This window comes from Coregonus clupeaformis, chromosome 19, assembly GCF_020615455.1.
Source record: "Coregonus clupeaformis isolate EN_2021a chromosome 19, ASM2061545v1, whole genome shotgun sequence".
Classification (NCBI taxonomy): Eukaryota; Metazoa; Chordata; class Actinopteri; order Salmoniformes; family Salmonidae; genus Coregonus; species Coregonus clupeaformis.
The window spans coordinates 24,567,869-24,591,903 of NC_059210.1; the positions used below are offsets into that span (position 1 = coordinate 24,567,869).

A 24,035-nucleotide genomic window follows, 5' to 3' on the forward strand; every position below is an offset into this window, starting at 1 on the left:
AACGTGTGTGTGTGTGAGTAGTAAGGCAGGACTCACTGTCTGTTGCTGTGCTGCCATTGGGCAAAGATCCCAGATCAACAACCAGGCCGTCCAGACAGACGTTCAGCTCGCCTCCTGCTACAACTGAGCCTTTGTTCTCTGTCTGCAAGACCAGACTGAGCTGCAGATTCTCCACTGGAGGGAAAGGGGGGATTGTGGAATGGAGGGAGGGATAGATGGAGGAGAGTGTGAAGAAAGAGAAAACGAAGGAGGGCAAGAAAATGAAGGATTAGGGAAAGTAAGAGATGATAAGATGTGCTCTATCAATTGCGTAAAGGCAAACAAAGTTATTTCTCTCTTCTTCTTACATGTTTGTATAAAGAAACATCCTGATGGAGCTTGATCTTTAATTTCTGTAGAGGATAACCCCTAATATTTTCCAACTGGAAAGACTACTTTAGTAGCATGACTGGGAATCCTGCTAACAATCCATGAACATAGGCCTACATAAAAATTTAAACAACTTTTAAAAAATAAAAGTTTATTGTCTTACTCTTGCCATCATGTGTACGCAGGGTGTCAAGCAGGTCAATGGTGGCACTCCCCAGCAACTCCTTCCTCAAGGTGTGGCAGTTCCACAACTTTAGATCTAAGTGGCTCTGAGGCGTCACATTCCTAAACAACACACAAGTCAAAATCAGCTACACAACCAAATAGGCCTACATTACACATTCATGTGGTATTACTGTACAGCGGCATAGCATTGTACTGTACAGCGGCATAGCATGGGGGGGGGGGGCTCACAGGGTGAGGTCCTCGTTCCACTGTAGCTCAAGGTGTCCAGTGCGTTTGCCCGTTTTCTTGGTTTCACTAGTCAGGCCATCAGCAGTCACCTCCACAAAAGAGCTGAGTCTGGAACGGGTGGGCAGCTTGGGTGACTGAGGCTTTGCTGAGACCACTGCGACAATAAAAAAAATTACAATTGATGAACATACAGTACCAGTCAAAAGTTTGGACAAACCTACTCATTCATGGGTTTTTCTTTATTTTTACTATTTTCTACATTGTAGAATAATAGTGAAAACATCAAAACTATGAAATAACACATTTGGAATCATGTAGTAGCCAAAAAAAGTGCTATACAAATCAAAATATATTTTACATTTGAGATTCTTCAAAGTAGCCACCCTTTGCCTTGATGACACCTTTGCACACTCTTGGCATTCTCTCAACCAGCTTCACCTGGAATGCTTTTCCAACAGTCTTGAAGGAGTTCCCACATATGCTGAGCACTTGTTGGCTGCTTTTCCTTCACTCTGCGGTCCAACTCATCCCAAACCATCTCAATTGGGTTGAGGTCAGGTGATTGTGGAGGCCAGGTCATCTGATGCAGCACTTCATCACTCTCCTTCTTGGTCAAATAGCCCTAACACAGCATGGAGGTGTGTTGGGTCATTGTCCTGTTGAAAAATAAATGATAGTCCCACTAAGCGCAAACCAGATGGGATGGCGTATCGCTGCAGAATGCTGTGGTAGCCATGCTGGTTAAGTGTGCCTTGAATTCTAAATAAATCACTGACAGTGTCACCAGCAAAGCACCCCCACACCATCACACCTCCTCCTCCATGCTTCACGGTGGGAACCACACATGCAGAGATCATAATAATAATAATAATAATAATAATAATAATAATAATAATAATAATAATAATATGCCATTTAGCAGACGCTTTTATCCAAAGCGATCATCTGTTCACCTACTCTGCGTCTCACAAAGAAATGGTGGTTGGAACCAAAAATCTCAAATTTAGACTCATCAGACCAAAGGACAGATTTCCACCGGTCTAATGTCCATTGCTCGTGTTTCTTGGCCCAATCAAGTTTCTTTGCAGCAATTCGACCATGAAGGCCTGATTCACGCAGTCTCCTCTGAACAGTTGATGTTGAGATTTGTCTGTTACTTGAACTCTGTGATGCATTTATTTGGGCTGCAATTTCTGAGGCTGGTAACTGTAATGAACTTATCTGCAGCAGAGGTAACTCTGGGTCTTCCTTTCCTGTGGCGGTCCTCATGAGAGCCAGTTTCATCATAGCGCTTGATGGTTTTTGCGACATTCAAAGTTCTTGAAATTTTGCGGATTGACTGACCTTCATGTCTTAAAGTAATGATGGACTGTCATTTCGCTTTGCTTATTTGAGCTGTTCTTGCCATAATATGGACTTGGTCTTTTACCAAATAGGGCTATCTTCTGTATACCAACCCTACTTTGTCACAACACAACTGGTTGGCTCAAACGCATTAAGGAAAGAAATTCCACAAATTAACTTTTAACAAGGCACACCTGTTAATTGAAATGCATTCCAGGTGACTACTTCATGAAGCTGGTTGAGAGAATGCTAAGAGTGTGCAAAGCTGTCATCAAGGCAAAGGGTGGCTACTTTGAAGAATCTCAAATCTCAAATATATTTTGATTTGTTTAACACTTTTTTGGTTACTACATGATTCCATATGTGTTATTTCATGGTTTTGATGTCTTCACCATTATTCTACAATTTAGAAAATAGCCGAAATAAAGAAAAACCCTTGAATGAGTAGGTGTGTCCAAACTTTTGACTGGTACTGTATATGCAAAATACAAAAAAATACAATTTGAATGACTGTGGTACACCGAACTCTGATCAAACATTAACCTACAGTAATAAAACATACTTATTACAGCTACTCTACAAAATTTGTAACTGTATGGCAAGTAACTATATGGCAAGCAAACACAAAACTGCTAATATCGCCCTCTAGCTGACACATGCAAAACTGGGAGGATTTTGCCCCTTGGATTGCATGTTCTGTTAATAAATGTGTTGTTGATTGATCCATACTACTGTGATGCTCACTTGGCCAGTGAAATGTCACAACTGTCTGGCTATCCATGTCAGAATGAACTTCGAACTTCATTAAATATCCGCTAAGGAAAACATGGGTCTAATGACTGTTAGGCTACTGATGTATATTTTCAATAGACCTGAAATCTTCCAATTATTTTAAACTGTCAAGGTGAATTAAACCTGTTTTATCTGATCTTATACGAGAGGGGGAGCGAGTGATAGGAGACATAGTAGTAGTTCATGAACAATTCACTGAGGGAAAGAGAGAGCAGAAGGGAGGGAATAAATGGCAGGGAGAGCAAATGGGAAACTGGAATAACAACGGATGATGAAATAATGTGGCAAGAGCTTGGTGTGGTTGTCAAGAGAGAAATTGTCAGACAGACACAGGGAAGATGAGTATTAGAGTAGGTTACAATAGGAGGTGATAGATGAGAGGAATTAAAAGTTTCCTATTGATTATTACCTTTCAAGGTCAACTGTGATTTTTCTGTGGTCTGGACATTGCCAGGTCTTGTCACACTGGCAGCTGCCATGACATCACAGCCCTGAGACACAGGCACAATCAGAGAACACACATAACTGACATGAAGGCTAACTGTAAAGTAGGCCTAAATCACACACTGCAATTCAAAACAATTGGCTATGCATTTCCCCTGTGTAACCTCCTTTCCAACACACAACGTGAACAACAACAACATACATAGTAAAATAGCATGTCGCAGTGAATCCTTACAACAGACATTAATTAGCCAGCAATATCATGCCACTGCAATCTACACTACTACAGCCAAATGATCATACATTAGCTACCTAGCCATCTCACTACCTTGGAAACAACTATCTGGCACAATGACAATTGGCAGTGGATTGTATTTCCTCTGTGTATCTAGCTAGTCATAGTAGACAGTAGTAGCTCGAATAGTTTCGACTCATATGGGTGTTATCACGTCCTAAAATACACGTCCTCCGTCCAGCATAGCAAACTTCTAGCTAATAACGTTAACCCGAAAACGTGACTAACGTTAGTGTAGCCAGCAAAACCGTTAACTAGCAAATTACAGTAGCGATCACATACATCAGCGAAGAGATAGTTAGCTATTCTGATAAGGTTTGATATATCTTAGCCAATAACTTGGGTCGTGGCAGAGTCCTGTGAATCACCTTGCAATTTCATCACTGATGTCGACTATGATATGAAAGCATATAGCTAGCGGAGCGATTAGCCGTAGCTAGCTACTAGTAAACAGCGTAATCCCAACGAAAAACGATAAAACGAGAATATCGACATCTACTGCCTGTAAGAGATGCTAGTTCCAGGGTGAGACATCGCATTTGCTTCGAACTACTAGCTAGCTAAACTTACATCGATTAACTGTATCTACATATCAGTAACTCAAATTGGCTCATTGTCTCCATATTGAAATACCCTGCACACAAAAACATAACACGGAATATGGTGAGCTATTTAGATGATAGCTCCGAGTCATAGCAAACTAGCGAACAGCTTTTGTCGGCATAAGGACAATTTAATTGCCACCTTTCCTCGTAAACGTAGATATATACATGTGTACTATTTAAGAAATGTTTTCTACAATACTATATTACTTGACATTGTTGGTAACGTATTTTGTTAATTTTACCATAAATACCTTTTTTAGCTGTGGTCCGCTGGTACAACTACTAGCTAGTTAACTTTCATTTCCGCCTGTCTGGATGACGTGGTCACGTGATTCACATTAAACGCTAGCGCATTGAATTGTGGTTCACAACATGCAAACACATGTACAGTATCTGACTGCTTTACAGCAGTTGAAACAATAGTTGGTACAAAGCTGAGGGATGGGGCTGGAGAAATGTAACCACTTTCAAATTCATAGACAGCGCTATGGATGCAAGAACTGACCATCCATGATATCAAAATTATAGTTTTAATGCTAACTAGTGTTTGTTTACATTTACTTTGTTTACAAACATTGGAGTAAAGCAAGCTTATGTTTTAGGTTCTGATGGGGTGCGACAGCTAACCTAAGCTCATGAGGTATTTTTATATTCTTCAAGAATCAATGGGTACATATAATTAATTATAAATTCAAAAATGTATGTAGCAAACGCTGATTGCCCCTTTAATAAACCAAAGATAACAATGCTGTTTGCTGTTTATTTAAAAGTATATTTCCCCTTACTGAGTAACAACAATTCAGTTGGAAGCTACATATTTCACACTGTGCTTAAACTCAACACGGTGTGGTTTGCCAATAGTTTTCACCCAGCAGTTAATGTTGTCTGAAAAAAGTTGGCTATGATCCATAAGCTTACAGTAAAGTTGGGTGAACCAAAACCATATGTTGATAAACAGTGAATAAGCAGTCATATCATTCATGTGTGGTTGTGTCACATCATTACAAAACCTATCCACAGATTGTTCAAATTCAAAAGCATTATGAATAGCTGTGAAGGTGTTGATTTCTTGAGTTTTTCAACAAAAACGGGAACAATTTGGCTGACCCTACAAATGGACCATTGCTGGACATAAGTCTTTCAAAGGTATCCAAAAGTGCTATATCCAATTGTGTATAAGACAGTGATCATGACAAACAGTCATCAACGGACAGTCCAGGAGGATGTTGGCCATGGTGACTCATGTAGTGGTCATGGAAATAGGTCATCACAGCCAGGGGAGGACCCAGTAGCAAGCACAGCCACACCAGCCCATTGCCATAGTTACCCTTGAAATAGTCTCCAAGGTAAACATCTACCAGGAGCTGGGACAGGGAAAGAGAGGGAGGAGTTAACATGCATGTTCACACACACACTGCATAAACACATACAGTATATACTTGATGATATTTTAGTGACCCTCACCTCAAAAATCATCATGAGGAAGATCCATAGTCGACAGCTGTGTAAGGGCAGAGCAATGACATACTGCAAGGAACAAACAAACAAAATGTCAATACAGTGAGGGAAAAATTTGATCCCCTGATGATTTTGTATGTTTGCCCACTGACAAAGAAATGATCAGTCTATAATTTTAATGGTAGGTTTATTTGAACAGTGAGAGACAGAATAACAACAAAAAAATCCAGAAAAACGCATGTCAAAAATGTAATAAATTGATTTGCATTTTAAATGAGGGAAATAAGTATTTGACCCCCTCTCAATCAGAAAGATTTCTGGCTCCCTGGTGTCTTTTATACAGGTAACGAGCTGAGATTAGGAGCACACTCTTAAAGGGAGTGCTCCTAATCTCAGCTTGTTACCTGTATAAAAGACACCTGTACATAGAAGCTATCAATCAATCAGATTCCAAACTCTCCACCATGGCCAAGACCAAAGAGCTCTCCAAGGATGTCAGGGACAAGATTGTAGACCTACACAAGGCTGGAATGGGCTACAAGACCATCGCCAAGCAGCTTGGTGAGAAGGTGACAACAGTTGGTGCGATTATTCGCAAATGGAAGAAACACAAAATAACTGTCAATCTCCCTCGGCCTGGGGCTCCATGCAAGATCTCACCTTGTGGAGTTGCAATGATCATGAGAACGGTGAGGAATCAGCCCATAACTACACGGGAGGATCTTGTCAATGATCTCAAGGCAGCTGGGACCATAGTCACCAAGAAAACAATTGGTAACACACTATGCCGTGAAGAACTGAAATCCTGCAGCGCCCGCAAGGTCCCCCTGCTCAAGAAAGCACATATACAGGGCCGTCTGAAGTTTGCCAATGAACATCTGAATGATTCAGAGGAGAAGTGGGTGACAGTGTTGTGGTCAGATGAGACCAAAATCAAGCTCTTTGGCATCAACTCAACTCACCGTGTTTGGAGGAGGAGGAATGCTGCCTATCACCCCAAGAACATCATCCCCACTGTCAAACATGGAGGTGGAAACATTATGCTTTGGGTGTGTTTTTCTGCTAAGGGGACAGGACAACTTCACCGCATCAAAGGGACGATGGACGGGGCCATGTACCGTCAAATCTTGGGTGAGAACCTCCTTCCCTCAGCCAGAGCATTGAACATGGGTCGTGGATGGGTATTCCAGCATGACAATGACCCAAAACACACGGCCAAAGCAACAAAGGAGTGGCTCAAGAAGAAGCACATTAAGGTCCTGGAGTGGCCTAGCCAGTCTCCAGACCTTAATCCCATAGAAAATCTGTGGAGGGAGCTGAAGGTTCGAGTTGCCAAACGTCAGCCTCGAATTCTTAATGACTTGGAGAAGATCTGCAAAGAGAAGTGGAACAAAATCCCTCCTGAGATGTGTGCAAACTTGGTGGCCAACTACAAGAAACGTCTGACCTCTGTGATTGCCAACAAGGGTTTTGCCACCAAGTACTAAGTCATGTTTTGCAGAGGGGTCAAATACTTATTTCCCTCATTAAAATGCAAATCAATTTATAAAATTTTTGACATGCGTTTTTCTGTATTTTTTGTTTGTTATTCTGTCTCTCACTGTTCAAATAAACATACCATTACAATTATAGACTGATCATGTCTTTGTCAGTGGGCAAACTTACAAAATCGGATCAAATACTTTTTTCCCTCACTGTACATAACCCATTACCATGGATTGTCTCATAGTAGCATGGGGGACAGCTTTAAACAGTTAGCAACTAATCATTATTTCGCACATGATAACTGAACTGATTGTACTCACTCATCTACACCATAATAATAATAATAATAATACTAATACTAATAATAATAATAACAACCAGTCCTACCTCGCAAAGGGCAGCTGACATCAGGAAGACCAGCAAATCTGCTTGCTTTTTTGACACCCTCTTTTTCAGTAGTGGTGTATACAAGTGTCTTTATGTAAGAGAAAAAGAGACAGAGATAGAGAGGGATAAAGAGTGATAGAAGTTAGTTGTACATACACAGTACAATATCTCTTCTGAGAGAGAATGGAAAAGTCTATTTAGGTGTCAGGAGTCACTACCTGTAGCGCCACTTATGAAGAGGAATATTCCAATTCCCCAAAAAACATTTCAGTGTTTTAGCATTCCTGCGGATTAAAATATGAATCTATTACACATGTGATTACACATCTGTTACTCTATTACACATAAACACATACAAGTGGACCATCCAAAATGAAAGATTAGGATATAACTGACCACCAATCCCCATAGAAATGGCGGTCTCCAAAGCACAACAGTTCAGCACAGAAGTTTAGGAAGGAGTGAGAAAACAGGAAGGAGAATATCAGCCACAGGAAGTGGTTGGGAGCCTGTAAAGGAAATTGGACCGCTTTATTGACACGGTTATTGTTTGACACCACCAGAACATACTAATAATGCTCCACTACCCTAAAACACAAACACACTTACCACAAGCCCCATCAAGTGCTCCACCCTGGTAGTGATGTCCATATTCTAGAGAAAAGGAAAAGTAACAGAGGAAATAATGTGATATTATTATATCATTACATTTTTGATGAAAAGGGGATATTGCTTTCACTCACAGAGAAGGAGTTTTCTGATCTCTGGAAGATGGGTTCAATCCACTGATAGGAAAACAAAGGCACACACGGAATAGAATTACAATGGGTAACCTAAAGATAAAGCTTTTTCAAATAAATCCTAGATAGATGGATAGACTTGCAAACAGAATTTAATACCAAACCTAAAAGTTGAAACATATCACCTGCTGCACGATTCCCACAATAATTTGAGTAAGGACCACCTGAAAGTAAAGGCCCAAAATAAGATGGTGGATAATCAATGCATATTAACATATAACACAATAATTACACGGGATAGGTATTGTGTGGGTGAGGTTTTATCTCACCATTTCTATCATCGTCTTACAAAGGACATTGATACGGACCCTTGGTGTGAAGGGGAAGTCTCGCTGGTAGCATAAAGTGGGCGCCAGGAGGAAGTAGTAAAGGTCTGACAGAGAGCACAGTCAATGTCATTAACTGTCTATGTGTTCTTAGTCTACAACTAGACAGGCAGACATTGTGCACAAGCCATTATGTGTAAGAAAGAATGACGTTCTCACCTTTAATAGTTAGGTGTTCTATATGTTCTTTTGTCTCATGTAATACACACTTGTCTGTTCCTGGAAAACAGATACAGATGTTCACCACACCAGAAATCCAAACAGCAAAGTAATTATCTTCAGCATCAGCAGCAATTACAATCAGTGATAACTGCAGGAAATCAACCAGCGGTAACTGCAGCCACTAAAAACAAAAAAACAAACCGGTTCCCACTGACATACCTGGAGATGGAACAGACCCCTGACGATACCAATTGTTGGTTTCTTGGTAAGAATAAAGCTTGAGACCAAGAACGGTGTAGGTCCAGAGTGAGAAATACGCTCCCCCTGATGGGCAGATAGTGAAACAGTTTGACCAGACAGGGCGAGTCATCATCTCAAGTTGAGGTGCAAATCCACACAAAGCTATATATGATATATTACAATGGAGCCATAAGCTAAATATGATATATTCCAATGGTGCCATAACAACCTGGAATTTCAGGTACAGGTCAATATCTGTGCAGATCATACTTGCGGTATTTACCTGTTGATATTGAAGTATCATATAGAATGATGACAGCAGGAAAAAGTGTCAATAATCCCAGGTTCCCCAGGTGTAAACAGTGCCCTGCACTGGGGGATAGTGTTCCCTAGAATCAACACACACATATCAACCTTTGTGAGACAGTTCACATAGCCGAGCCTCTCCTATTTGAAAAGCCGGGGTAGAATTGTCTCACCTTATCCAGACACCTCTCAAGTAGCAGAGCAGCAATAGCAAATATATTGGCAGCTGCAAAGGTGAGAGAAGCATGAAGGATGAGTGAGTTTCTTACTCAAATTCATTAACAGTATATCCTTGTGTAGTTGGTTAAGCTGACAATAGTGCAGTGATGACAAAGCCTCACCCAGTATCATGTTTACAGATGGCCAGTTATAATTGTCCTCCATAAGGTGCTCCAAGACTTTCCTCAAGTCAATCAAGAAGCCATGTCTGTTCAAAAGAGGGTATGTCAGAGAAAAAAGAAAACACATTAATTGCTAATCAAGTGTGTGTGTGTGTGTGTGTGTGTGTGTGTGTGTGTGTGTGTGTGTGTGTGTGTGTCTGTGTGTGTACTCACTGTATAAAGTTATCCAGGAACAGGTGAGCATGGGTCAAGATCTGAAAAAACAACAACACACAAAATACAACAATATTGGTCTCTTCTCTTTCCCTGCATTGCTTATAGAGCATGACTCACCAGAAGGATAATGATCCAGTTGAGAATCCCTCTATAGTTTGTGAAGCGGCTGTCAGAGCTCAGTAAGGAATCCTGGACACTGTGACAGCTGCAGTGACAAAATAAAGTCAACATGTTATTCAGTCAATAACAATTAAATCATGGGAATATCTGGAGACTTATAGATATAGGTTTAATATTAATGTGTACCAGAACATATCCATGTCTGGATGTGGTTCAGTGGGAGGATCAGAGCTGGAATTGCCATAGTTCTGGCATGTCTCTTCCACTTCAAGTGAAGAAGAGGAGCAGGCACAGGCCTCGGGTTCTGCTGCAGCCATCTCAGCCACTTTGTTGATGGTGTGTCATCAGTACATCAGACAAAGTTGAAAAGGCACATCAAGATATCCACATCAACTTCTCTATCTGAAACAAAAAGCAGAGATTGTCTTGTTGCAACTTGCAAGCATCGCTATAATCTTAATAAATGTAAAAATGACAAAAGTAGTAAAAAAACTAATGTAAATTAATTTCACTGTCAAGGCAAGGAAGCAATTTGCATAGTGAATTATTAGGCTTTTAGATAAATTGCCCATGAGCCACCCCCACCCTGTAGATTACGAGGCAGCATTAAATGAACGGAACATTGCTGCTCCTTGTCTCTGTCGCAACATTGTGTATTTGGTGTATTTATGACTGAGATCATGCAATAATAGTCGGTTCTGACCTGACATCAATTGCCTCGAATTGATGATCTTTCTGCAAAGAAATGTGGAAAAAATATTGGCAATCATTTGAACATGAATATCTTCTCATCACACGTCTCAATTTTTCTGCATGTTCACGATGCACTCCGTTAGCGTGCAAGTCATCATGGTGCTGATGGTACAGAATGTCGGGACCAATGATTTATATACACACTAGATGACAGATAGGGGGCGCTGTGTTGAAGCCAGCGTGCCTCCATCTTGGCACTCCCCCACCGTTGAAAAAAATATTTTGGAAGCTATAGAAATGCATTTATTTTATTACATACTTTGAAATTATATTATGTGAGCTAAACAGAAACCTATTTTTTATTTATTTTTAATCCTTAAAGTACTTTTTTCTTTTGATTACTAATGTTTCGGTCCCCACTACAACAATAAAAAATACTTTGATACATATAATTTTGTCCTTGAAACATTTAAAGATAGACTCAGCGAAATGACATTGCCACCAGCAGCACCACAGATATTGAGATAAGCAAGATGCAAGACTTCACTCTCACACGGTCACACACAGTATCTGCACATGAGCACGGGTTTGCTTCACGCTGTTAGAGCGTGGTAGCCATGGGACCAAAACAGTGTAGAAGTTGAGCCTCCATTCACTCCATTCCAGCCATTACACTCCATTGCAGCCATTATTATGAAATGTCCTCCTCTCAGCAGCCTCCACTAATTGGAATTCCACTGAAAATTCTCCATTCATTCCTATGGAGGACTGCTCCTACTTGGGAGTGCCAATATGGCCGACAGGTGGCTTCAAAGCCTCTCAATGGACAATACATAGAATCAGCATTCCAGGGTTTATATACATCATTGGTCAGGTAATAAGGTCGGGACTGATGGTCTGTTTACATTTCTACTGTTGTGGCTAGATGGAGTAGGCCTACAGCTCTATCTAATGATCGCGTTGGGGACAATAGTTGTTGACAACTAGTATTGTAGCTAAACCTAACCCTAAACCTTTTCCTAACCTTAACCTCATTCTCCTTACCTGCTACGTTATTTCAACTAACCTGCTGTGCTAGTTCTCCTAACATGCCACATTAATTAGCCTAACCTGCCACGTCAATCAGCCCCACAAGGGTGCATCCTCAGTCCCCTCCTGTACTCCCTGTATACCCATGACTGCGTGGCTTCACACAGTTGCAACTCCATCATCAAGTTCACTGATGACACGACAGTAGTAGGCCTGATTACCAACAACGACGAGATGGCCTACAGGGAGGAGGTAGGCAATCTGACGGTGTGGTGCCCAGTAAACAACCTCTTAGCAAAACAAAGGAGCTGATTGTGGACTTCAGGAGGAACCAGGGTGGGCACGCCCCATCCTCATCAATGGGGCTGCCGTAGAGATGGTCAAAAACTTCAAGTTCCTCGGCGTATACATCTCTGAGGAGCTGAAATGGTCAAACCACACGGACACCGTTGTGAAGAAGGCATGACAGTGACTCTTTAACCTCAGGAGGCTGAAGAAATTCGGCCTGTCCCCGAGGGCCCTTACAGTGTTCTACAGGCATCATCGAAAGCATACTGTCGGGCTGCATCAGCCTGGTACGGCAATTCTACCGCCGCTGACCGCAAGACACTACAGAGGGTGGTACGCTAAGCAAAACGCACCATTGGGTGTAGATTGCCTGCCCTCCAGGACACCTATAACACCAGGTGTCGCAGGAAGGCCAAGAAGATCATCAGGGACCTCAGCCACCCGAGCAACAGCCTGTTCACCCTGCTTCAAATAAAATAAAATAAAATAAAAATGTATTTGTCACATGCGCCAAATACAACAGGTGTAGGTAGACCTTACCGTGAAATGCTTCCTTACAAGCCCTTAACCAACAATGTAGTTTTAAGAAAAATAGAGTTCAGAAAATATTTACTAAATAAACTAAAGTTAAACACAGTAACACAATCAAATAACAATAACGAAGCTGTATAGAGGGGGTACCGGTACCGAGTCAATGTGCGGGGGTACAGGTTAGTCGAGGTAAATTAGGTAATATGTACATATAGGTAGGGGTAAAGTGACTATGCATTGATAATAAACAGTGAGTAGCAGCAGTTAACTGTTCAGTAGTCTTATGGCTTGGGGATAGAAGCTGTTAAGGAGCCTTTTGGACCTAGACTTGGCGCTCCGGTACCGCTTGCCGTGCGGTAGCAGAGAGAACAGTCTATGACTTGGGTGACTGGAATAGGCGTTGCCGTGACCTCTTCACGACCGTCTTGTTGTGTTTGGACCATAATAGTTTGTTGGTGATGTGGACACCAGTGGAGGCTGGTGGGAGGAGCTATAGGAGGATGTGCTCATTATAATGTCTGGAACGGAATCAATGGAACGGAGTCAAACATGTGGTTTCCATATGTTTGATACCGTTCCATTAATTCCATTCCAGCCATTACAATGACCTGTCCTCCTATAACTCCTCCCACCAGCCTCCACTGGTGGACACCAAGGAACTTGAAGCTCTCGACCCGCTCCTGTCAAGGACGGGCGTAGGTGTGGTGTGGAATCAAATGCAGGATGCAGATGCAAGTCCAAAATACTTTAATAAAGTCCACAGAATGAACGGCTACAGACAGAGCCGGAAGAACAAGGCAAATAACGCACTAAGCGTAAAAGTACAACAAACGCACAACAGTGCGGACTCTCTATAAAAATAGAGCACAAACTGACTGGCAACACCTGCTGACATCGAACAACTACACACAACCACAAGACAGAAACAACGAGAACTTAAAGGACACATAATCAAGACAAAATGAGCAACAGGTGTAACAAAACAGACCAAACCAAACACACACAGAAACAACGAACGGTGGCAGCTAGTACTCCGGGGACGACGACCGCCGAAGCCTGCCCGAACAAGGAGAAGGAGCAGCCTCGGCAGAAACCGTGACAGTACCCCCCCCCTTGACGCGTGGCTCCAGCCGTGCGCCGACCCCGGCCTCGGGGACGACCAGGAGGACGCGGAGCAGGGCGCGTGGGATGACCACGATGGAACTCAGTCAGAAGAGACGGGTCTAAGATATCTCTCCTCGGCACCCAGCACCGCTCCTCCGGACTGTACCCCTCCCACTCCACAAGATATTGGAGACCCCCCATCCGGCGTCTCGAATCCAGGATGGACCGAACTGTGTACGCCGGAGCCCCCTCGATGTCCAGCGGGGCGGAGGAGTCTCTGCTATCTCACAGTCCTGGAGTGGACCAGCTACCACCGGCCTGAGGAGAGACACATGGAACGAGGGGTTAATATTCTTATAATCAATAGGAAGTTGTAATCTGTAACACACCTCGTTCAACCTCCTCAGGACTTTAAAAGGCCCCACAAACCGCCGACCCAGCTTCCGGCAGGGCAGGCGGAGGGGCAGGTTTCTGGTCGAGAGCCAGACTCGATCTCCCGGTGTGTACACCGGTCCCTCACTGCGGTGGAGATCGGCGCTCGCCTTGTGTCGACGGATGGCCCGCTGCAGATGTACGTGAGCAGCGTTCCACGTCTCCTCCGAGCGCCGCACCCACTCATCCACCGCAGGGGCATCGATCTGGCTCTGATGCCAAGGTGCCAGAGCCGGCTGGTACCCTAATACACATTGGAAAGGAGTGAGTCTGGTGGAGGAGTGGCGAAGAGAGTTCTGGGCCATCTCGGCCCAGGGAACATACCTCGCCCACTCCTCCGGCCGGCCCTGGCAATACGACCTCAGAAACCTACCCACATCCTGGTTTACCCGTTCAACCTGCCCATTGCTCTCCGGGTGGTACCCCGAGGTAAGGCTCACCGAGACCCCCAAGCGCTCCATGAACGCTCTCCAGACTCGAGAGGTAAACTGGGGGCCTCGATCAGACACTATATCCTCGGGTACCCCGTAATGCCGGAAGACGTGAGTGAATAGTGCCTCAGCGGTCTGTAGGGCAGTGGGGAGACCCGGCATGGGAAGGAGACGACAGGCCTTCGAGAACCGATCCACAACGACCAGGATGGTGGTATTTCCCTGGGAGAGGAGAAGGTCAGTAACGAAATCCACCGAGAGGTGAGACCAGGGTCGTTGTGGAACGGGCAGGGGTTGTAGCTTACCCCGGGGCAGGTGTCTGGGTGCCTTACACTGGGCACACACCGAACAGGAGGAAACATAAACCCTCACATCCCTGGCTAACGTTGGCCACCAGTACTTAGTGCTAAGGCAGTGCACCGTCCGGCCAATCCCTGGATGTCCAGAGGAGGGTGACGTGTGAGCCCAATATATAAGTCGATCCCGAACCTCGAGCGGCACGTACGTCCGACCCACTGGACACTGTGGAGGGCTAGGATCGGTACGCAACGCCCGCTCGATTTCGGAATCGACCTCCCACACCACCGGTGCCACCAGGCAAGACGGCGGGAGTATGGGCGTGGGCTCAACGGACCTCTCCTCCGTGTCATACCGCCGGGACAGAGCATCTGCCTTACCGTTCTGGGACCCAGGGATGTACGTGATCTTAAAAACGAACCGGGCCAGAAACATGTTCCACCTAGCCTGGCGAGGGTTCAGTCTCCTAGCTGCCCGGATGTACTCCAGGTTTCGGTGGTCAGTCAAAATGAGGAAAGGGTGTTGAGCCCCCTCAAGCCAATGCCTCCACACCTTTAGGGCCTGGACCACGGCTAGCAGCTCCCTGTCCCCCACGTCATAATTTCGCTCCGCCGGACTGAGCTTTTTAGAATAAAAAGCACAGGGGCGGAGTTTCAGGGGCGTGCCAGATTGTTGCGAGAGCACGGCCCCTATATCGGCTTCAGACGCGTCTACCTCGACCTGGAATGGTAGCTCGGGATCCGGATGCGCCAGCACCGGAGCCGAGGTAAACAGGTCCTTCAGTCTCCCAAAAGCCCTATCAGCCTCAGCAGACCACTGCAAGCGCACCGGATCTCCCTTTAGTAGAGACGTTATGGGAGCTGCCACCTGTCCAAAACCCCGGATAAACCTCCTGTAGTAATTCGCAAAGCCCAAGAACTGCTGCACCTCTTTAACAGTAGTTGGAGTTTGCCAATTACGCACGGCCGACACACGGTCAACCTCCATCTTTACCCCTGACGCAGACAACTGATAACCCAAAAAGGAGACAGACTCCTGGAAAAACAGACATTTCTCTGCCTTGACATACAGATCATGCTCCAACAATCTCCTCAATACTCGGCGCACCAGGGCTACATGCTCGGCTCGGGTAGAAGAATACACTAGAATGTCGTCAATGTACACGACCACTCCCTGCCCCTGCATATCCCGGAAGATCTCATCTACGAAGGATTGGAAGACTGAAGGAGCATTCATTAACCCGTATGGCATGACGAGATACTCGTAATGACCCGAGGTGGTTCTAAATGCTGTCTTCCATTCGTCTCCCTCCCTAATACGCACCAAGTTGTATGCGCTCCTGAGATCCAATTTTGTGAAGAACCGCGCCCCGTGTAAAGACTCCGTCATAGTCGCAATCAGAGGGAGTGGATAACTGTATTTCACAGTAATCTGATTGAGACTGCGGTAATCAATACACGGGCGCAAACCTCCATCCTTTTTCTTCACAAAAAAGAAACTCGAGGACGCAGGGGAAGTGGAGGGCCGTATGTATCCCTGTCTCAGAGACTCGGCTATGTAAGTCTCCATAGCTCTCTTCTCCTCTTGAGACAGAGGATACACATGGCTCCACGGAAGCGCAGCTCCTACCTGGAGGTCTATCGCACAATCCCCCCTGTCTATGTGGTGGCAATTGCGTCGCCTTCGCCTTACTAAACACAAGTGCTAAATCCTCATACTCGGGGGGAATGTGCAATGCGGGCAGTTGGTTTGGACTTTCCACCGAGGTCGCCCCTACGGAAACGCCCAGACATCGCCCTACACACTGGACAGACCACTCCTTGAGAGCCCTCTGTTGCCACGAAATAGAGGGATTATGAGTAATCAACCAGGGAAGCCCCAGCACCACCGGATACGCAGGAGAGTCTATAAGATATAACTGAATAGTCTCCTCATGACCCTCCTGCGTCCCCATCCTAAGTGGAGCTGTGACCTCCCCTAATCAACCCCCGATCCCAACGGACGGCTATCTAGAGCATGTACAGGGAAAGGATTACTGACCGGAAGGAGGGGAATCCCTAACTCTGCACAAAATCGCCGATCTATAAAATTCCCAGCTGCGCCTGAATCTACTAGCGCCTTATGCTGGGAATGAGGTGCAACCTGTGGGAAGCAAACAGGTATGGTTAGGTGCACAACAGAGAGCTCTGGGTAAGTGGGGCGCCTACTCACCTGGAAGGACTCCCCAGTGCGTGGCCTGCCGTCTCTCCCCCTAGGAGACCCCCCCCAGCACCTGGCCTCCATGGCCACAGTAGGTACAGGGGTTGGTCCCCCTGGGGCTCCTTTTCCTCTCCTCTCTAGCGCCAGCACCCCCGAGCTCCATAGGACTAGGCTCGGAGGTGCTGGAGGATGGAATGGACGACCCCCACTCAGGACGTCCGCGGGTGGCCAGCAGGGTGTCGAGGCGAATGGCCATGTCAACCAACTGGTCAAACGTGAGGGTGGTGTCCCTGCAGGCCAACTCACGACGGACGTCCTCCCGTAGGCTGCAGCGGAAGTGGTCTATGAGGGCCCGCTCATTCCACCCTGCGTCTGCCGCTAGAGTCCGGAACTCCAGTGCAAACTCCTGGGCGCTCCTCTTCCCCTGTCGGAGGTAGAATAGACGTTCTCCTGCCGCCTTCCCCTCAGGTGGATGGTCGAATACAGCCCTGAAGCGACGGGAGAACTCCGCATAGGTGATCGTCGCGGGGTCTATTCTCCTCCATTCGGCGTTGGCCCACTCCAACGCCTTGCCGGTGAGACAGGAGATGAGGGCGGAAACGCTCTCGTGTCCCGAGGGCACCGGGTGTACGGTGGCGAGGTAGAGTTCTACTTGTAGGAGGAAACCTTGACATCCGGCAGCGGTACCATCATACGCCCTCGGGAGCGAGAGCCGAATCCCACTGGGTTCCGGAGCGTGGACTAAGGGACTGACCGGTGCTGGTGGTACTGTGGGAGGAGGCGTGGGTGCCCAACTGGTCTCCAGGCGATGCAGGGTATTCATTACTCCTTGTAGAGCATTGGTGATCTGGGCTATCCTGTCATCCTGTCCGCGGACGCACTCCTCCCATGACTCGGTCGCTGCTGCTGCTCCTGCTGATTCCATGAAGTGGTGTGTAGTTCTGTCAAGGACGGGCGTAGGTGTGGTGTGGAATCAAATGCAGGATGCAGATGCAAGTCCAAAATACTTTAATAAAGTCCACAGAATGAACGGCTACAGACAGAGCCGGAAGAACAAGGCAAATAACGCACTAAGCGTAAAAGTACAACAAACGCACAACAGTGCGGACTCTCTATAAAAATTGAGCACAAACTGACTGGCAACACCTGCTGACATCGAACAACTACACACAACCACAAGACAGAAACAACGAGAACTTAAAGGACACATAATCAAGACAAAATGAGCAACAGGTGTAACAAAACAGACCAAACCAAACACACACAGAAACAACGAACGGTGGCAGCTAGTACTCCGGGGACGACGACCGCCGAAGCCTTCCTGAACAAGGAGAAGGAGCAGCCTCGGCAGAAACCGTGACAGCTCCACTACAGCCCCATCAATGTGAATGGGGGCGTATTCGGCCCTCCTTTTCCTGTAGTCCACGATCAGCTCCTTTGTCTTTCTCATGTTGAGGTAGAGGTTGTTGTACTGGCACCACACTGCCAGGTCTCTGACCTTCTCCCTATAGGCTGTCTCATCATTGTCAGTGATCAGGCCTACCACCGTTGTGTCGTCAGCAAACCTAATGATGGTGTTGGAGTCGTGCTTGGCCACGCAGTCGTGGGTGAACAGGGAGTACAGGAGGGGACTATTCACTCACCCCTGAGGGGCCCTCGTGATGAGGATCAGCGTGGCAGATGTGTTGTTGCCTACCCTTACCACCTGGGGGTGGCCCGTCAGGAAGTCCAGGATCCAGTTGCAGAGGTAGGTGTTTAGTCCCAGGGTCCTTAGCTTAATGATGAGCTTTGTGGGCATTATGGTGTTGAACGATGAGCTGTACTTAATGAAAAGCATTCTAACGTAGGTGTTCCTTTTGTCCAGGTGGGAAAGGGCAGTGTGGAGTGCAATTGAGATTGCGTCATCTGTGGATCTGTTGGGGCAGTATGCGAATTGGAGTGGGTCTAGGGTTTCCGGGATGATGGTGTTCCATCTTTCAGACACAGTCAGTACAGGAGCATCATGGCTAAAACTAACAGACTGTCCAATAGCTTCTACCCCCAGACCATCAGGATGCTGAATAGCCACCACTAGTCAGCTACCTGCTCTCCCTGTCCCCCTCCTGCCCCGCCGGACTTCCTAACACCACCCCCACCCCCCTCCCCTGCTGCTCCCACTTTGGACATTTCTCAGACCCCTTCACTTTTTCCACATTTTGTTACGTTACAGCCTTATTCTAAAATTGATAAAATTAATGTTTTCCCTCATCAATCTACACACAATACCCCATAATGACAAAGAGAAAACAGGTTTTTAGAAATTTTAGCAAATGTATCAAAGTAGTGTAGTGTAGTGGAGGTATACGACTTATCAATTATGTAGTACAATAGAGAAATCATGCACAAAGTACCCTACACAATCGCAAAGCACGCAAAATATATTCACATGCGCGTCGCACACAGCCTAGCGGAATATCATCTGCAGGCAGCAAGAGTGTGCAGCTCTCAACTGGTTTTGGCATGGAGCAGCTCACAAAATAATTACATCGGTAGCCGGTAGGGTAGGAAAGACGTTTCAATGTATGATATCTACCAGTAAATGCTAACTAAGGCAACAATGGGTATGCAAACCAGGTATTGAACAAGTTTATTCCGAGGTGTTGGTTAGTAGTGTTAAGTTGCGTCAATTCAAATCTGGTATTGGGAACAAAAGAGGTCAACACGACTTCTAAGATATACTAGTATTTTAATTAATGCAAACACTTCAATGGTAAATATGATGTTCGTATATACGGGTCCACTGAAATACCACACAGGGCACTCAGAGAACTGATCCATTGTTCTAAGTTCTTCTCCAAATACTCTGACAGAGATAGTTCCCGCTCCCTGCTGGCCAATCAGAGTAGAGTCTGAGCGTGGTTTAGACTTACTCAGCCTATCGTTGGCGCACAGGCTGGTCCCAGCCCCTTGGCGCTTCACTGTTGCCAGGTGTCTAGTTGTTTTGCAACTTCAGACATAGTCTGTTCCTCTCCACTGTAGCAGAACACATGTCCTTGAGCACGGTTTAACAAAGAGGCAGTGTGTATGTGTCTGTGAGAATCACAAGTCTGTCTCACCCTACTCCCTAACATTCCTCACATGAATCACAGCTTGTTATGTTAAACAATTTATATCAGTACAGTACAAACCTATTATGTTTAATCATTAATGCATTCTTTCTAAGCTAGGCATCACATCCAGTTATAAGAAAATAGATCCCCACAGTAGGCTATTTGTGATGGGCAATTATCATAATGTGCTGTATAAGCATTGTTGTGGACTTAGACCATCAATTTTTCTATTTTTCTATTTAAAAAAGTGTGATTTTTTAGAGTACCCACTTCTCCAGGCACCACTATACCACTGCATAGGTCTGATGGAAAGACAGCAGTCACACACAGCAAAGGATAAGCGGTCCATAAACTCAGGCATAACAAGCCAGTAGGTCCCAATCTTAAGAATACAAAAACACAACCAAATATTTCACGTTTAGCACACAAAGTAACAGGTGACAAAGTTAAAAGTTTTAACTACTTTGCAGATATGAAACAAACAGACAATCATAATATCAGTAAAAAATATAAAATTCCCAGTTTATGCTACAAAACCAACTTTATAAGAGGTTTTAAAAATAGGTTATATTTGACTCAATGTTCCATGAGGTATACTGAGGCATTGTTGGCAGAATAGATGGATGCAGTTAAATACATGATTAATATAATTCACCAATACATTTCTTGGTAGTCCAAAAAATATTGCTATCAGGTTGTAAATCACAGCTGGCCTGGTACATTGTTTGCTGCCTCCATTCTGGATGCACTGTTTCAGATTCAATGACTCAATATTCTGGACAAAAACGGACGAATGTAACTAAGGCTGGGAATGTCAATACAATCAAACTAGCAAGGGCAATGATAACAAGTCAGTCATAACGTGGTTAATAGGCTAGTGTATTGTTAGAAATTGCATAATTCAAATCTGGTATTGGAATAAGAATCAAGAGATCTTCAATCCAAGCTTAATTTATTATATGCAAAATGTATGTATGATAAGTATGAAGGTTCGTATATACGGGTCCACTGAAATACCACGCAGGGCACTCAGAGAACTAAAACATTGTTTACAGGTTCTTTCTCAAATACTCTGACAGAGTTCCCACCTCTTCTGTTGGCCAATCAGAGTAAAGGACTGAGTGTGGTTTAGACTTTACTCAGCCAATCCGTTGGCGCATGGGTTGGTCCCACCCCTTGGCGCTCCACCGTTCTCAGGCATAAGTTGCTATCATAATAACCTGTAGAGTCAGCACCCAAAAGACTGTACGTTCCTACATCCAAGGACGGTTCACAGACAACGGTTCACAGACAACAAAGAGGCAGTGTTCGTATCTGTAAGAAATACAAGTCTTATCTGTCCTTCCCCTAACGTTCCACACATGAATCACAGCCTGTTATGTGAAAGAATTTATATCAGTACAGTTCAAACCTATGCTCCTCATTAATGCATTCCTTCCAAGCTATTCATCACATACAGATCCAATTATGAGAAAAATAGAACCCAACAGTATCTATTTATGTAGCAAGCTAAAAACACAGAGCCTAACGTTAGCTAGCTAGCTAGCTGCAAGGAGGATGTAATGTCATGCCTTTGGAGGAGTGGGTGAGAGACTGACTTTTTCCCCTCATATTGTTTTTCGGTGGCTATACACAGCTAGAGATGCAGGTGTCATTTGGTTAGCTAGCAAGAACTTGAACAACTTTTATACAGTTAGCATATGTCTTGCGTTCGCAAATTCACTCTGGCTATCTACTCCGATTTCAGAGCACTATCGTCTGAGTGTGCCAGAGCGCAGAACAACTGATGAATTTACGAACGCGCAACACCTGCTGAACATGACCGGTGTCAGTAAACGTAGGCCAAAAAGTAATAGTTAGTCAAGAACACTCTCGATAACATGTAAATAGCCTAACCAGAGTCAGAGTGAGGTGTTCTCTCATTTGTGTCTTTCTCGATCAGAGCTCTTGCAGCATGAACTGACATGTTGTCCACCCAATCAAAGGATCAGAGAATGAATCTAGTACTGAAAGCATAAGCTACAGCTAGCTAGCACTTCAGTGCATAAAATGTGGTGAGTAGTTTACACAAAGAGAGAGAAAGACAATAGTTGGGAACAAATTCATTTCTTCCAAAATTAAGAAGTGAGCGAGAGAGCTAGCTATATTTGGTTGTATTTTTAATTTTTTTACTTTCACTTTCACTTAGCTAGCAAATGCAGCTAGCTAGTTTAGCCTACACAAACATCTGGCTCCGAGAGGGATGCTATGTTAGCTAGCTGGCTATGTCTATCCAACACTGGAACTCTTCCAAGTCAAGGTAAGCTTTTGGTTTTAGAAAATTGTCACCGGTGTAACTGCTAAACTGCTTTCTGACTGTACACTGTACTGCATGATTGTAGCGGGTTTACTAACGCGTTAGTTCTAGTTCTAGTTGACTATGACTTGACAACGATGTAGACTGTATGTAGCGGTTAGCGGTCATGATATGAAGGTTTGGCTTGGAAAGGTTTTTTCGCCTGTCACAGACAGCTGATGTGTTGTGCACTGAAGTCCGCAAGCGAAGGGGAAAAGTCAGAGGAGGAGAGCGCGTAGATAGTTGCGAGAAGGAATTATATATACAATGAGCAAAGTGATCATGCCATTTTTATGTGGCTGCAAGGAAAGTGAACTGTTTGCGTGTGATCAGAGGTGTATTCATTCTGCAGATTCTCTGGCTGGGCCACTCAAGGACATTCAGAAACTTGTCCCGAAGCCACTCCTGCATTGTCTTGAATGTGTGTTTAGGGTCGTTGTCCTTTTGGAAGGTGAACCTTCGCCTCCCATTCTGAGGTCCTGAGCGCTCTGGAGCAGGTTTTCATCAAGGATCTCTCTGTACTTTGCTCTGTTCATATTTCCCTCGATACTGACTAGTCTCCCAGTCCTTGCCGCTGAAAAACATCCCCACAGCATGATGCTGCCACCACCATGCTTCATCGTAGGGATGGTGCCAGGTTTCCTCCAGACGTGACACTTGGCATTCAGGCCAAAGAGTTCAATCTTGGTTTCATCAGACCAGAGAATCTTGTTTCTCATGGTCTGAGAGTCCTTTAGGTGCCTTCTGGCAAACTCCAAGCGGGATGTCATGTGCCTTTTACTGAAGAGTGGCTTCCGTCTGGCCACTCTACCATAAAGGCCTGATTGGTGGAGTGCTGCAGAGATGGTTGTTCTTCTGGAAGATTCTCCCATCTCCACATAGGAACTCTGGAGCTCCTTCAAAGTGACCATCAGGTTCTTGGTCACCTCCCTGACCAAGGCCCTTCTCCCCCGATTGCTCAGTTTGGCCGGGTGGCCAGCTCTATGAAAAGTCTTTGTGGTTCCAATCTTCTTCCATTTAGGAATGATGGAGGCCACTGTGTTCTTGGGGACCTTCAATGCTGCAGACATTTTTTGGTGTTCTTTCCCAGATCTGTGCCTCCTGTCTCGGAGCTCTACGGACAATTCCTTCGACCTCATGGCTTGGTTTTTGCTCTGACATGCAGTCAACTGTGGGACCTTATATAGACAGGTGCGTGCCTTTCCAAATTATGTCCAATCAATTGAATTTACCCCATGTAGACTCCAATCTAGTTAGAAACATCTCAAGGATGATCAATGGAAACAGGATGTAATTGAGCTCAATTTCGAGTCTCATTGCAAAGGGTATAAGGTATTTCCGTTTTTTATCTTCTATGAATTAGCAAAAATGTCTAAAAACCTGTTTTCGTCATTAGGGGTTATTGTGTGTAGATTGATGAAAAATATTGATTTAATCCATTTTAGAATAAGGTTGTAATGTAAGTAAATGTGGAAAAAGTAAAGGGGTCTGAATACTTTCCGT

The 24,035-nt window shown here is 44.9% G+C and overlaps 2 protein-coding genes across 4 annotated transcripts in view; both read right to left on the bottom strand.

Moving 5' to 3' along the window:
- Window positions 1-4,589, bottom strand: part of LOC121531803 (NEDD4-like E3 ubiquitin-protein ligase WWP2) — a 46,883-nt gene extending 42,294 nt beyond the window's left edge. For all 3 annotated transcript variants that reach the window (XM_041837269.1, XM_041837270.1, XM_041837268.1), the window contains exons 1-5: window positions 4,515-4,589; window positions 3,329-3,410; window positions 784-937; window positions 533-654; window positions 37-174 (exon numbers count right to left, since the gene is read on the bottom strand). In XM_041837269.1, coding sequence (XP_041693203.1) covers window positions 37-174; window positions 533-654; window positions 784-937; window positions 3,329-3,398 — 484 coding nt within the window. In that variant the 5' untranslated portion in view covers window positions 3,399-3,410; window positions 4,515-4,589. The remainder of the gene's footprint in view (window positions 1-36; window positions 175-532; window positions 655-783; window positions 938-3,328; window positions 3,411-4,514) is intronic.
- Window positions 4,590-5,009: 420 nt separating this feature from the next.
- LOC121531801 (diacylglycerol O-acyltransferase 1) lies at window positions 5,010-10,940 on the bottom strand. The gene is made up of 18 exons (XM_041837267.1): window positions 10,808-10,940; window positions 10,291-10,506; window positions 10,102-10,189; window positions 9,982-10,022; window positions 9,769-9,854; window positions 9,601-9,653; window positions 9,405-9,510; window positions 9,101-9,205; window positions 8,879-8,938; window positions 8,663-8,766; window positions 8,519-8,557; window positions 8,337-8,378; window positions 8,203-8,247; window positions 7,990-8,102; window positions 7,812-7,877; window positions 7,594-7,681; window positions 5,728-5,790; window positions 5,010-5,627 (listed from the first exon to the last, which is right to left on the bottom strand). The coding sequence occupies exons 2-18, from the start codon at window positions 10,419-10,421 to the stop codon at window positions 5,451-5,453; spliced, it is 1,407 nt and encodes a 468-aa protein (XP_041693201.1). The 5' UTR covers window positions 10,422-10,506; window positions 10,808-10,940; the 3' UTR covers window positions 5,010-5,450.
- Window positions 10,941-24,035: the final 13,095 nt, after the last annotated feature.